We start from the raw sequence: 13,573 nt of genomic DNA on the forward strand, positions 1-13,573 counted from the left end.
ATCTTTCAATACATGGACCACATGCTCATAGCGCCAACTTGGGCCCTCCAAGTGTTTTGGACTTCAAGTCCCACAATTCCTAACAGCCCCAATCCCTTTCCTTTCCCCCCTCAGCCGCTTAAGCTGTAGCAGGGGAAAAGGAAGGGGCCTGAAGCTGTTAGGAATGGTGGGAGTTGAAGTCTAAAACACCTGGAGTGAGGGCCCAAGTTTGCCCATGCCTGATCTAGATAGATAAATGGGTTTGGATTTATCTGGACTGGCAGGAAATCCCCTCTCTCTGCATACAAACACGTGTACAATGGGTTTCGTTAATTGCCTTGGCTTGGGAAATGGCCAGAGGGGCTTGCTTTACATTGACATTTTCAGACTTACCCGCTTTCTCTGAACTTTGTTGTTGCTTTTTCGTTTTGATCTAAATCTCGGCCATTTCGTCTTCTTAATACTTATTTCTTTCTATTCAACACCAACTCGTTGCAGGTGCCGTTGGTGAAAGATTATCCTCTCCATATCTCGAAGACCTCAGGAAAGAAAGAGAAAAGTTTGGATACTTTTCAACACAAAACACCATCTCCATGTGGCCTCCCTTTTCCCCGCCAAGGAAGACCGGCGCCGTTAAGGATAAATCCAGGCATCTATTTTTAAAAGCAAGAGCTATAATGACGAGGACTGCTTCCTTCGACTTCGTTGTCATTTTTCCCCAATGAAACACTTCTCCCAAAGGTTTGCTTAAGACACTTTTAGAGCTCTATATGATGCAAATATACGAGTTCCATATAAGGCGAATATCCTACTGTTCTTCTTGCGTTCCAGGTAAAGTGACTATACTAATTTTTCTGTGAGTTCTGTATAATGCGAATATACTCCTTTTTAGTGAGTCCCATATAAGGCGACTATACCACTTTTCGTGAGTTCTATACAATGCAAATAGACTGCTTTTATTTTTGGTGAACAACGTTATTGAGATTTTGCTGCTCGGAAGCACTTTAAGAAGGTCCCCCAAAGGTTGCGGAGATCGCCGATTGTGCAGCATCTCTGCTGGTTTCCTTCCCTCCAAGGATCACATTTCACCCCAGAAACAGAACTTGATCCCTCGATCGATTGACGGCCGAGAGTCGCCTCTTGGTATTTTTTCCTTCCCCTTTTCCGACTTGGAAGATTGTACCCAAAAGAGAGGAAAATGAAGTTGAGGGACGCTGCTGTGCACTCCTGATCTGGGCCCGGCGAGGTGTCTGACCAACCGACCAAACCCTTGGAAGGAAGGCTTCCCCGTTGGGATCGTGGGTGCGGAGGGAGCGTCCATGCTGATGCGGAGCGCCTACCCTGAGCCAGGAGAGGGAGGCCCTGCCCCACGGACCCAGAGCCCTCGCTCCTGCTGCTGCCTCCGCCACCTGTCCCTGCGCCACCGGCCATGCTGCACCAGGCGGCCTTCCTGCTGCACTGCCTCCCGCTGGTGGTGGGGCAGTACGACGTCTGCAAGTCCTGGGTCACCACCGACGAGGGCCCCACCTGGGAGTTCTATGCCTGCCAGCCCCGGGCCGGGCCCCTGAAGGACTACGCCACCGTCCGTGTCCAGCCTCCTGGCATTACCTGCGGGAATCCTCCGGAGAGGTTCTGCACCCATGTGAGTAGACAAGGGGGCTGGGGCTGGCCCTCACCTTCAGTGCAGTCACTCCGGAGGCTTATGTCTCCCAAAAGGAAGGAGGAACTCTCAAAGGGTTCTCGCCCCTTCTAATTCTTCCTCCGCTTCCACCTCTTCCTTGCTCCATCTTTGTCGTCTTCTTCTCTTCCACCCGTTCCTCATCTTCTTCCTTCTTTTCTTCCTTCCTCTTCCTTCCTCCTTTGTCTTCTTCCTTCCTTCTTCTAATTCCTCCTCTTCTTCCTCTTTCCATCTTTGTTGTCTTCTCCTCTTACACACCCTTCCTTATTTTCCTCCTCCTTCTCTTCTTCCTTCCTCTTCCTTCCTCCTTAGTCTTCTTCCTTCCTTCTTCTAATTCCTCCTCTTCTTCCTCTTTCCATCTTTGTTGTCTTCTCCTCTTACACCCCCTTCCTTATTTTCCTCCTTCTTCTCTTCCTCTTCCTTCCTCCTTTGTCTTCTTCCTTCCTTCTTCTAATTCCTCCTCTTCTTCCTCTTTCCATCTTTGTTGTCTTCTCCTCTTACACACCCTTCCTTATTTTCCTCCTCCTTCTCTTCTTCCTTCCTCTTCCTTCCTCCTTTGTCTTCTTCCTTCCTTCTTCTAATTCCTCCTCTTCTTCCTCTTTCCATCTTTGTTGTCTTCTCCTCTTACACCCCCTTCCTTATTTTCCTTCAGTATGTGGATGACATACTCATAGCACAGGCATGGACCAACTTGAGCCCTCCAGGTGTTTTGGAGTTCAACTCCCACAATTCTTCAGTACGAGGACAACATCCTCCAATACGTGGATGACAAACTCATAGTACAAGCATGGGCCAATTTGGACCCTCCAGGTATTTTGGACCCACAATTTCTAACAGCCTCAGGCCCTTTCCTTTCCCCCCTCAGTTGCTTAGGCTAGGTGATAGAGTGATAGACCTGAGGCCTACCTTCATGTCCCGATAGCTAGATAAGCTAGATAATAGAGTGATAGACCTAAAAGAGGCCTACTTTCATGTCTCAATAGATAGATAGATAAGCTAGATAAGTGGTTCTCAACCTTCCTAATGCTGTGACCCCTTAATGCAGTTCCTCATGTTGTGGTGACCCCCAACCACAACATTATTTTTGTTGCGGCTCCATAACTGTAATTTTGCTAATGTTATGAATCATAATGTAAATATTTGATATGCAGGATGTATTTTCATTCACTGGACCAAATTTGGCACAAATACTCAATACGCCCAAATTTGAATACTGGTGGGGGGGGGGGTTATTTTGTCATTTGGGAGTTGCAGTTGCTGGGATTTATAGTTCATTTAAATTCAAAGAACATTCTGAACTCCACCAATGATGCAATTGAACCAGACTTGGCACACAGAACTCTTGTGACCAACAGAAAATGCTGGAAGGGTTTGGTGGGCATTGACCTTGAGTTTGGGAGCTGTAGTTCACCTACATCCAGAGAGCACTGTGAACTCAAACAATGATGTATCTGGACCAAACTTGGCACGAATACTCAATATGCCCAAATGTGAACACTGGTGGAGTTTGGGGAAAATAGACCTTGACATTTGGGAGTTATAGTTGCTGGAATTTATAGTTCACCTGCAATCCGAGAGCATTCTGAAGCCCACCAATGATACAATTTGACCAAACTTCCCACACAGAACCCCCATGATCAACAGAAAATACTGTTTTTGATGGTCTTTGGTGACCCCTTTGACACCCCCTGGCGACCCCCCCAGGGGTCCCGACCCCCAGGTTGAGAAACACTGAGCTAGATGATGGAGTGATAGACCTAAGAGAGGCCTACTTTCATGTCCCAATAGATAGATAGATAAGCTAGATGATGAAGTGATAGACCTAAGAGAGGCCTACCTTCATGTCCTAATAGATAGCTAGATAAGCTAGATAATAGAGTGATAGACCTAAGAGAGGCCTACTTTCATGTCTCAATAGATAAGCTAGATGATGGAGTGATAGACCTAAGAGAGGCCTACTTTCATGTCTCGATAGATAGATAAACTAGATGATGGAGTGATAGACCTAAGAGAGGCCTACCTTCATGTCCCAATAGATAGCTGGATAATAGAGTGATAGACCTAAAAGAGGCCTACTTTCATGTCTTGATAGATAGATAAACTAGATGATGGAGTGATAGACCTAAGAGAGGCCTACCTTCATGTCTCAATAGATCGATAGATAAGCTAGACCTAAGAGAGACCTACTTTCATGTCCCAATAGATAGGTAGATATAATGCTTAAGCAACTGAGGGGGGGGAAAAGGGGGCCTGAAGCTCTTAGGAATTGTGGGAGTTGAAGTCCAAAACACTTGGAAGGAAGGTCCAAGTTTGCCCATGCCAGATATAGGTAAATAAACAGGTTTGAATTTATCTGGGCCGGCAGGAAATCCCCTCTCTCTGCATGCAAACACATCAACAATGGGTTTGGTTAATTGCCTTGGCTTGGGAAATGGCCAGAGGGGTTTGTTTCACATTGTCATCTTCAGACTTATTCAAGTCGCTATAGAGTGGTGTAGGAGAATGTCACTGTGCGCAAAGCATGCTAGATGCATACGGGATGGGGAAGACTCCCTTTTTGCTGGGGGATTATGGGATCTGTAGTCCAGAAGAGGGAAGGCTTGGTTTCATTCCCTCTCTGCAAAAAATTAAAATGGTAAAAAAAAAAAAGAGCGCTGCCTTGCATAACAAGCCAGAAAGGGAACGGCGATGGCCTCCGGATCAAAAGGTAGAAAAGGCCCAGAGAAACCTAAAGGTCGGCTTGAGCTTCTCATTATCTCTGGCTCGGTCTTGCTGAATAATGGATGGAGGGGGAGCTGCATGAAGGGACACAGACGGGTGTCCCCCCTTTTCTTGCCTTTCCTCTTTGCTCTCTCTCCCTCCCTGCCACTGGCTTCTCTTCTTTCAAAAAGAACATCTGTTGGAAAAATCACTTCCATCGCTTTGTTGAAGAGCTGAAGGGGCCTGACAGTTATTGGGCATAATTATGGGCCGAGGGGAGGAGGAGGAGGATAAGAGAAAGAGGTCGGCATTGGGATTCAAGGGAGGTAAAGGAGGAGGGCTCCTGAGCGTGTGCAGAGTGCGTTGAGATAAAGAATGGATGCAGATGAGGAGGGGCTCCTGAGCTTGTGCAGAGTGCATTGAGATAAAGGATGGATGCAAAGCAGTGGGCTCCTGAGTATATTCAGAATACATTGAGATAAAGGATGGATGCAAAAGAGGAGAAGCTTCTGAGCATGTGCAGAGTACGTTGAGATAAAGCATGGATGCAGAGGAGGAGGGGCTCCTGAGCTTGTGCAGAGTGCATTGAGATAAAGAATGGATGCAGAGGAGGAGGGGCTCCTGAGCATGTGCAGAGTGCATTGAGATAAAGGATGGATGCAAAGCAGTGTGCTCCTGAGTATGTTCATAAAGGATGGATGCAAAAGAGGAGAAGCTTCTGAGCATGTGCAGAGTACGTTGAGATAAAGGATGGATGCAAAGGAGGGGGGATACTGAGCATGTGCAGAGTGCATTAAGATAAAGGATGGATACAAAGGAGGAGGAGCTCCTGAGCATGTGCAAAGTGCATTGAGATAAAGGATGGATACAAAGCAGGGGGCTCCTGAACATGTGCAGAGTGCATTGAAATAAAGGATGGATGCAAAGCAGTGTGCTCCTGAGTATATTCAGAATACATTGAGATAAAGGATGGATGCAAAAGAGGAGAAGCTTCTGAGCATGTGCAGAGTACGTTGAGATAAAGAATGGATGCAGAGGAGGAGGGGCTCCTGAGCATGTGCAGAGTGCATTGAGATAAAGAATGGATGCAGAGGAGGAGGGGCTCCTGAGCATGTGCAGAGTGCATTGAGATAATGGATGGATGCAAAGCAGTGGGCTCCTGTGTATATTCAGAATACATTGAGATAAAGGATGGATGCAAAAGAGGAGAAGCTTCTGAGCATGTGCAGAGTGCGTTGAGATAAAGAATGGATGCAGAGGAGGAGGGGCTCCTGAGCATGTGCAGAGTGCATTGAGATAAAGAATGGATGCAGACAAGGAAGGGCTCCTGAGCATGTGCAGAGTGCGTTGAGATAAAGAATGGATGCAGAGGAGGAGGGGCTCCTGAGCATGTGCAGAGTGCATTGAGATAATGGATGGATGCAAAGCAGTGGGCTCCTGAGTATATTCAGAATACATTGAGATAAAGGATGGATGCAAAAGAGGAGAAGCTTCTGAGCATGTGCAGAGTACATTGAGATAAAGGATGGATTCAAAGGAGGAGGGATACTGAGCACGTGCAGAGTGAGTTGTCACGAAGGATAGATGCAAAGAGTGTGTTGAGATAAAGGATGGATGCAAAAGAAGGGCTTCCGTGCAGCGAGATAAAGGATGCATGCAAAGGAGGAGGAGCTCCTGAGCATGTGCAAAGTGCATTGAGCTAAAAGATGGATACAAAGGAAGAGGGGGCTCCTGAGCATGTGCAGAGTGCATTGAGATAAAGAATGGATACAAAGGAAGAGGGGGCTCCTGAGTATGTGCAAAGTGCATTGAGATAAAGGATGGATACAAAGCAGGGGGCTCCTGAGCATGTGCAGAGTGCGTTGAGATAAAGGATGGATGAAAAGGAGGAAGGGCCCCTAAGTATATGAAGAGTGCGTTGAGATAAAGGGTGGATATACAAATCCTTGGGGCTCCTGAGCATGTGCAGAGTGTGTTGAGACAAAGGATGAATGCAAAGGAGGGGCTCCTGAGTATATGCAGAATGTGTTGAGACAAAGAAGGCCGGGCTCCTGAGCATGTTCAAAGTGCATTGAGACAAAGGATGGATACAAAGCAGGGGGCTCCTGAGCATGTGCAGAGTGCATTGAGATAAATGTATTTTATTTATTTATTTCGGTTTCTTCTACCCCGCCCTTCTAACCCCGAAGGGGACTCAGGGCGGCTTACAAAGGCCCAATTCAATGCCAGCATCACATAACAGTAGTAAAACAAAATAACATCAATTAAACAGTTGAACAGTTGAACAGTTAAACAACAATTCCTGCATTACAACCCTAAAACCAATAAAACCAATAAAACAATACAAACCCAATTACTCCTCACAGACAGTCAGCGTTCGCTATCTCATAGTCCAAATTCCAATTCCACATTGTCAGTCCTGCCAGTCCTAGTCGTTTGATTGTCCTTATCTAGTTGTCAGATTGCCCAAAGGCCTGGTCCCACAACCACGTGTTTACTTTCCTCCTGAAGGAGAGGAGGGATGTTGATGCCCTAATTTCTCCCAGGAGTGAGTTCCACAGGTGAGGGGCCACCACCGAGAAGGCCCTGCTCCTTGTCCCCACCAACCTCACTTGTGATAGGGGTGGGGTCGAGAGCAGGGCCTCCCCAGATGATATCAAATTCCGGGGTGGGACGTAGAGGGAGATACGTTCGGACAGATACACTTATAGGGTTTTCTAGGTCAAAACCAGCACCTTGAATTGTGCTCGGAACTGAACCAGCAGCCAGTGGAGCTGACACAGCAGGGGGGTGGTGTGCTCCCTATATGACGCTCCGGTGAGTAGTCTGGCTGCCGCTTGCTGGACCAGTTGAAGTTTCCGAACAGTCTTCAAGGGCAACCCCACGTAGAGTGCGTTGCAGTAGTCTATTCGGGATGTAACAAGAGCGTGGACCACTGTGGCCAGGTCAGACTTCCCAAGGTACGGGCACAATTGGTGCATAAAGGATGGATGCAAAGGGGGGATCCTGAGCATGTGCAGAGTGCATTGAGATAAAGGATTGGTGCAAAGAGGGATGGGCTCCTGAGCATGTGCAGAGTACGTTCTTCCCTCCAGAGCTGAGATAAAAGGATGGACGCATCCGAGGGTCAAACAGGACTAGGCTGGAGATAGGAAGCGAGGTCTTTTTTGGTCTGGAAGGGATCCATGACGGCTGGAGAACTGTCAGAGGTCTCTTTCCTGGTCTTTCTTCCCAGTGATCGGAAACTCATCAGCATATCTACACCATTGTTTCCTCGTGGACCAATTGGTATAGAATTGAGTGTCTTCAATGCTATGGACCTCACTGTTTTCTAATGGTCGTTGGCAACAACGTTGTGTCTCCGAACTGGAGCCTCTTGACGTCAGTGTATCTTCTCCCATGTTTCCTTCTCCTTCCGGCCTGAAAGGTTCTTCTGGGCCACAAAGGGATTCGGACGGGAGAAGGAACAAAAGAACCCAAAAGCGAGCGAGCAACTTAAATTAGACCCTTGCTGTGGGTCTCAAGTCTCTCCCGTGGAAGCTTCAGTTGGAACAGTGTTCAAGGATCTGCCCCGGAGCAAAGGAGCAAAGCCCGGCAGAAAACGGGGCCAAAGCCATTAAAAAAGCTCATTAAAAGAAAGCTTTGTTCTCCGGAAGAAGGTGGGACGGGGAAAAAGGAGAACGGAAGCACAGAAGGAAAAGAGATAGAGAAGACACATGGATGCATTGACACTGGGGCTTCACGTCCCATCAAGGGAAGAATGAGAGCCAAAAGGAGACCCTCAAAAGGAAGAAGGCGCTCTCAAACGGTTACCCTCCTCCTCTCTTCTCACTCTTCTTCTCCTCTTCCTCCCTCCATCTTTGTCATCCTCTCCTCTTCCACCCCTTTCTCATCTTCTTTTCCCCCTCCTCCTCTTTTCTTCCTCCCTCCCTCCTTCTTCCACCTCTTCCTTCACCTCTTCCTTCTTCCATCTTCTTCCTCCTCCATCCCCTTTCTTTCCCTTTCTCTTTTTTTCTTCTTCTTCCTCCTTCCATCTTTTTTCCTCCTGCCTTCTCCTCTTCCTCCCTCCCTTTGCCTTCTTTTCCTCTTCCACCTTTTTCTCATCTCTTCCTCCACTTCTTCTTCTCTTTCTTTTTCTCTTTTCTTTCTGCTTCTCCTCCTCCCTCTCACTTTTCCCTTCTTCTTCCTCCTTCCATCTTTTTTCCTCCTTCCTTCTCCTCTCCCTCCCTCCCTCTTTGCCTTCTTTTCCTCTTCCACCTTTTTCTCATCTCTTCCTCCACTTTTTCTTCTCTTTCTTTTTCTCTTTTCCTCCTGCTTCTCCTCCTCCCTCTCACTTTCCCTTTCTCTTCTTCTTCTTCTTCTTCCTCCTCCTCTCCCTCCCTCTTTGCCTTCTCCTCTTCCACCTTTTTCTCATCTATTTCTTCCTCTTCCTCCTCTTCTTCCTCCACTTCTTCTCTTTCTTCTTCTTTTTCGCCTCATGCTTCTCCTCCTCCCTCCCTCTTCTTTCTCTTTCTCTTTTCCTCTTTCTCCTTCTCCGTCATCTTCCTCCTTCTCCTCCTCCTTCTTCATTTTTCCTCCTTCCTTCTCCTCTTCCTCTCTTTATTTTTGTCATATTCTCCTCTTCTACCCCTTTCTCAACTTCTTCCCCCTCTTCCTCTTCCTCTTCTCTTTCATCTTCTCCTTCCTCCTCCCGTTTTACGTTGGCACTTTCAGTTACAAACACACGAACAATGGGTTTGGTGGATTGCCTTGGCTCGGGAAATGGCCAGAGGGGTTTGTTTTACGTTGGAAGCTTCAGAGTTACAAACACATGAACAATGGGTTTGGTGAATTGCCTTAGCTTGGGAAATGGCCAGAGGGGTTTGTTAGGAATGGTGGGAGTTGCAGTCCAAAACACTTGGGAAATGGCCAGAGGAGTTTGTTTTACGTTGGAAGCTTCAGAGTTACAAACACATGAACAATTGGTTTGGTGAATTGTATTGGCTTGGGAAATGGCCAGAGGGTTTTGGCTTGGGAATTGTCTTGGCTTGGGAAATGGCCAGAGGGGTTTGTTTTACGTTGGCACCTTCAGAGTTACAAACACATGAACAAAGGGTTTGGTGAATTGCCTTGGCTTGGGAAATGGCCAGAGGGGTTTGTTTTATCTTGGAAGCTTCAGAGTTACAAACACACAAACAATGGGTTTGGTGAATTGCCTTGGCTTGGGAAATGGCCAGAGGGGTTTGTTAGGAATGGTGGGAGTTGCAGTCCAAAACACTTGGGAAATGGCCAGAGGAGTTTGTTTTACGTTGGAAGCTTCAGAGTTACAAACACATGAACAATTGGTTTGGTGAATTGTATTGGCTTGGGAAATGGCCAGAGGGTTTTGGCTTGGGAATTGTCTTGGCTTGGGAAATGGCCAGAGGGGTTTGTTTTACGTTGGCACCTTCAGAGTTACAAACACATGAACAATGGGTTTGGTAAATTGCCTTGGCTTGGGAAATGGCCAGAGGAGTTTGTTTTACGTTGGCACCTTCAGAGTTACAAACACATGAACAATGGGTTTGGTGAATTGCCTTGGCTTGGGAAATGGCCAGAGGGGTTTGTTAGGAATGGTGGGAGTTGCAGTCCAAAACACTTGGGAAATGGCCAGAGGAGTTTGTTTTACGTTGGCACCTTCAGAGTTACAAACACATGAACAATGGGTTTGGTGAATTGCCTTGGCTTGGGAAATGGCCAGAGGGGTTTGTTTTACCTTGGAAGCTTCAGAGTTACAAACACACAAACAATGGGTTTGGTGAATTGTCTTGGCTTGGGAAATGGCCAGAGGGGTTTGTTAGGAATGGTGGGAGTTTCAGTCCAAAAACTTGGGAAATGGCCAGAGGAGTTTGTTTTACGTTGGAAGCTTCAGAGTTACAAACACATGAACAATGGGTTTGGTGAATTGTCTTGGCTTGGGAAATGGCCAGAGGAGTTTGTTGAATTGTATTGGCTTGGGACATGGTCAGAGTGATTTGTTTTACATTGGAAGCTTCAGAGTTATAAACACATGAAGAATGGGTTTGGTGAATTGCCTTGGCTTGGGAAATGCCCAGAGGGGTTTGTTAGGAATGATGGGAGTTGCAGTCCAAAGCATTTGGGAAATGGCCAGAGGGGTTTGTTTTACGTTGGCACCTTCAGAGTTACAAACACATGAACAATGGGTTTGGTGAATTGTATTGGCTTGGGAAATGGCCAGAGGGGTTTGTTTTACGTTGGAAGCTTCAGAGTTACAAACACATGAACAATGGGTTTGGTGAATTGCCTTAGCTTGGGAAATGGCCAGAGGGGTTTGTTAGGAATGGTGGGAGTTGCAGTCCAAAACACTTGGGAAATGGCCAGAGGAGTTTGTTTTACGTTGGAAGCTTCAGAGTTACAAACACATGAACAATTGGTTTGGTGAATTGTATTGGCTTGGGAAATGGCCAGAGGGTTTTGGCTTGGGAATTGTCTTGGCTTGGGAAATGGCCAGAGGGGTTTGTTTTACGTTGGCACCTTCAGAGTTACAAACACATGAACAAAGGGTTTGGTGAATTGCCTTGGCTTGGGAAATGGCCAGAGGGGTTTGTTTTATCTTGGAAGCTTCAGAGTTACAAACACACAAACAATGGGTTTGGTGAATTGCCTTGGCTTGGGAAATGGCCAGAGGGGTTTGTTAGGAATGGTGGGAGTTGCAGTCCAAAACACTTGGGAAATGGCCAGAGGAGTTTGTTTTACGTTGGAAGCTTCAGAGTTACAAACACATGAACAATTGGTTTGGTGAATTGTATTGGCTTGGGAAATGGCCAGAGGGTTTTGGCTTGGGAATTGTCTTGGCTTGGGAAATGGCCAGAGGGGTTTGTTTTACGTTGGCACCTTCAGAGTTACAAACACATGAACAATGGGTTTGGTAAATTGCCTTGGCTTGGGAAATGGCCAGAGGAGTTTGTTTTACGTTGGCACCTTCAGAGTTACAAACACATGAACAATGGGTTTGGTGAATTGTCTTGGCTTGGGAAATGGCCAGAGGGGTTTGTTAGGAATGGTGGGAGTTGCAGTCCAAAACACTTGGGAAATGGCCAGAGGAGTTTGTTTTACGTTGGCACCTTCAGAGTTACAAACACATGAACAATGGGTTTGGTGAATTGTCTTGGCTTGGGAAATGGCCAGAGGGGTTTGTTAGGAATGGTGGGAGTTGCAGTCCAAAACACTTGGGAAATGGCCAGAGGAGTTTGTTTTACGTTGGAAGCTTCAGAGTTACAAACACATGAACAATTGGTTTGGTGAATTGTATTGGCTTGGGAAATGGCCAGAGGGTTTTGGCTTGGGAATTGTCTTGGCTTGGGAAATGGCCAGAGGGGTTTGTTTTACGTTGGCACCTTCAGAGTTACAAACACATGAACAATGGGTTTGGTAAATTGCCTTGGCTTGGGAAATGGCCAGAGGAGTTTGTTTTACGTTGGCACCTTCAGAGTTACAAACACATGAACAATGGGTTTGGTGAATTGTCTTGGCTTGGGAAATGGCCAGAGGGGTTTGTTAGGAATGGTGGGAGTTGCAGTCCAAAACACTTGGGAAATGGCCAGAGGAGTTTGTTTTACATTGGCACCTTCAGAGTTACAAACACATGAACAATGGGTTTGGTGAATTGTCTTGGCTTGGGAAATGGCCAGAGGGGTTTGTTAGGAATGGTGGGAGTTGCAGTCCAAAACACTTGGGAAATGGCCAGAGGGGTTTGTTTTACATTGGCACCTTCAGAGTTACAAACACATGAACAATGGGTTTGGTGAATTGTCTTGGCTTGGGAAATGGCCAGAGGGGTTTGTTAGGAATGGTGGGAGTTGCAGTCCAAAACACTTGGGAAATGGCCAGAGGAGTTTGTTTTACGTTGGCACCTTCAGAGTTACAAACACATGAACAATGGGTTTGGTGAATTGCCTTGGCTTGGGAAATGGCCAGAGGGGTTTGTTTTACCTTGGAAGCTTCAGAGTTACAAACACACAAACAATGGGTTTGGTGAATTGTCTTGGCTTGGGAAATGGCCAGAGGGGTTTGTTAGGAATGGTGGGAGTTGCAGTCCAAAAACTTGGGAAATGGCCAGAGGAGTTTGTTTTACGTTGGAAGCTTCAGAGTTACAAACACATGAACAATGGGTTTGGTGAATTGTCTTGGCTTGGGAAATGGCCAGAGGAGTTTGTTGAATTGTATTGGCTTGGGACATGGTCAGAGTGATTTGTTTTACATTGGAAGCTTCAGAGTTATAAACACATGAAGAATGGGTTTGGTGAATTGCCTTGGCTTGGGAAATGGCCAGAGGGGTTTGTTAGGAATGATGGGAGTTGCAGTCCAAAGCATTTGGGAAATGGCCAGAGGGGTTTGTTTTACGTTGGCACCTTCAGAGTTACAAACACATGAACAATGGGTTTGGTGAATTGTATTGGCTTGGGAAATGGCCAGAGGGGTTTGTTTTACGTTGGAAGCTACAGAGTTATTCACTTCGCTATAGCGTGGTGCACCTTTACCTTTACTTAGGGTGGTGTAGGAGAATGTCCAGGCATGGGCAAACTTCGGCCCTCCCTCCAGGTGTTTTTGAGTACAAATCCCACAATTCCTGATAGCCTCAGGCCCTTTCCTTTTCCCGCTCAGCTGGTTTGAATTTATTTGGGTTGGCAGGAAATCCTCTCTCTCGTCATACAAACACATGAACAATAGGTTTGGTGAATTGTCTTGACTTGGGAAATGGCCAGAGGGTTTTGGCTTGGGAATGGGCCAGAGGAGTTTGTTTTATGTTGGCATCTTCAGAGTTACAAACACATGAACAATGGGGTTGGTGAATTGTCTTGGCTTGAGAAATGGTCAGAGGGGTTTGTTAGGAATGGTGGGAATTGCAGTCCAAAACACTTGGGAAATGGCCAGAGGAGTTTGTTTTACGTTGGCAACTTCCGAGTTACAAACACATGAACAATGGATTTGGTGAATTGCCTTGGCTTGGGAAATGGCCAGAGGGGTTTGTTTTACCTTGGAAGCTTCAGAGTTACAAACACACAAACAATGGGTTTGGTGAATTGCCTTGGCTTGGGAAATGGCCAGAGGGGTTTGTTAGGAATGGTGGGCGTTGTCGTCCAAAACACCTGGAAGGAGGGCTTAAATTTGCCCATGCAAAATTGGGCAAAAAATATATATGCTAAAATGGCAATACTTGAACTGCAACGAGTATCC

At 46.5% G+C, this 13,573-nt stretch overlaps 1 protein-coding gene across 7 annotated transcripts in view; it reads left to right on the forward strand.

Annotated features, from left to right (window-relative positions):
- NTNG2 (netrin G2) overlaps positions 1-13,573 on the forward strand; it is a 135,451-nt gene that overhangs the window by 13,095 nt on the left and 108,783 nt on the right. For all 7 annotated transcript variants that reach the window (XM_067471973.1, XM_067471972.1, XM_067471975.1 and 4 more), the window contains exon 2: positions 478-1,621. In XM_067471973.1, the coding sequence (XP_067328074.1) occupies positions 1,409-1,621 (213 nt within the window). In that variant the 5' untranslated portion in view covers positions 478-1,408. The remainder of the gene's footprint in view (positions 1-477; positions 1,622-13,573) is intronic.

Source organism: Anolis sagrei, chromosome 11 (assembly GCF_037176765.1).
Source record: "Anolis sagrei isolate rAnoSag1 chromosome 11, rAnoSag1.mat, whole genome shotgun sequence".
NCBI lineage: Eukaryota > Metazoa > Chordata > Lepidosauria > Squamata > Dactyloidae > Anolis > Anolis sagrei.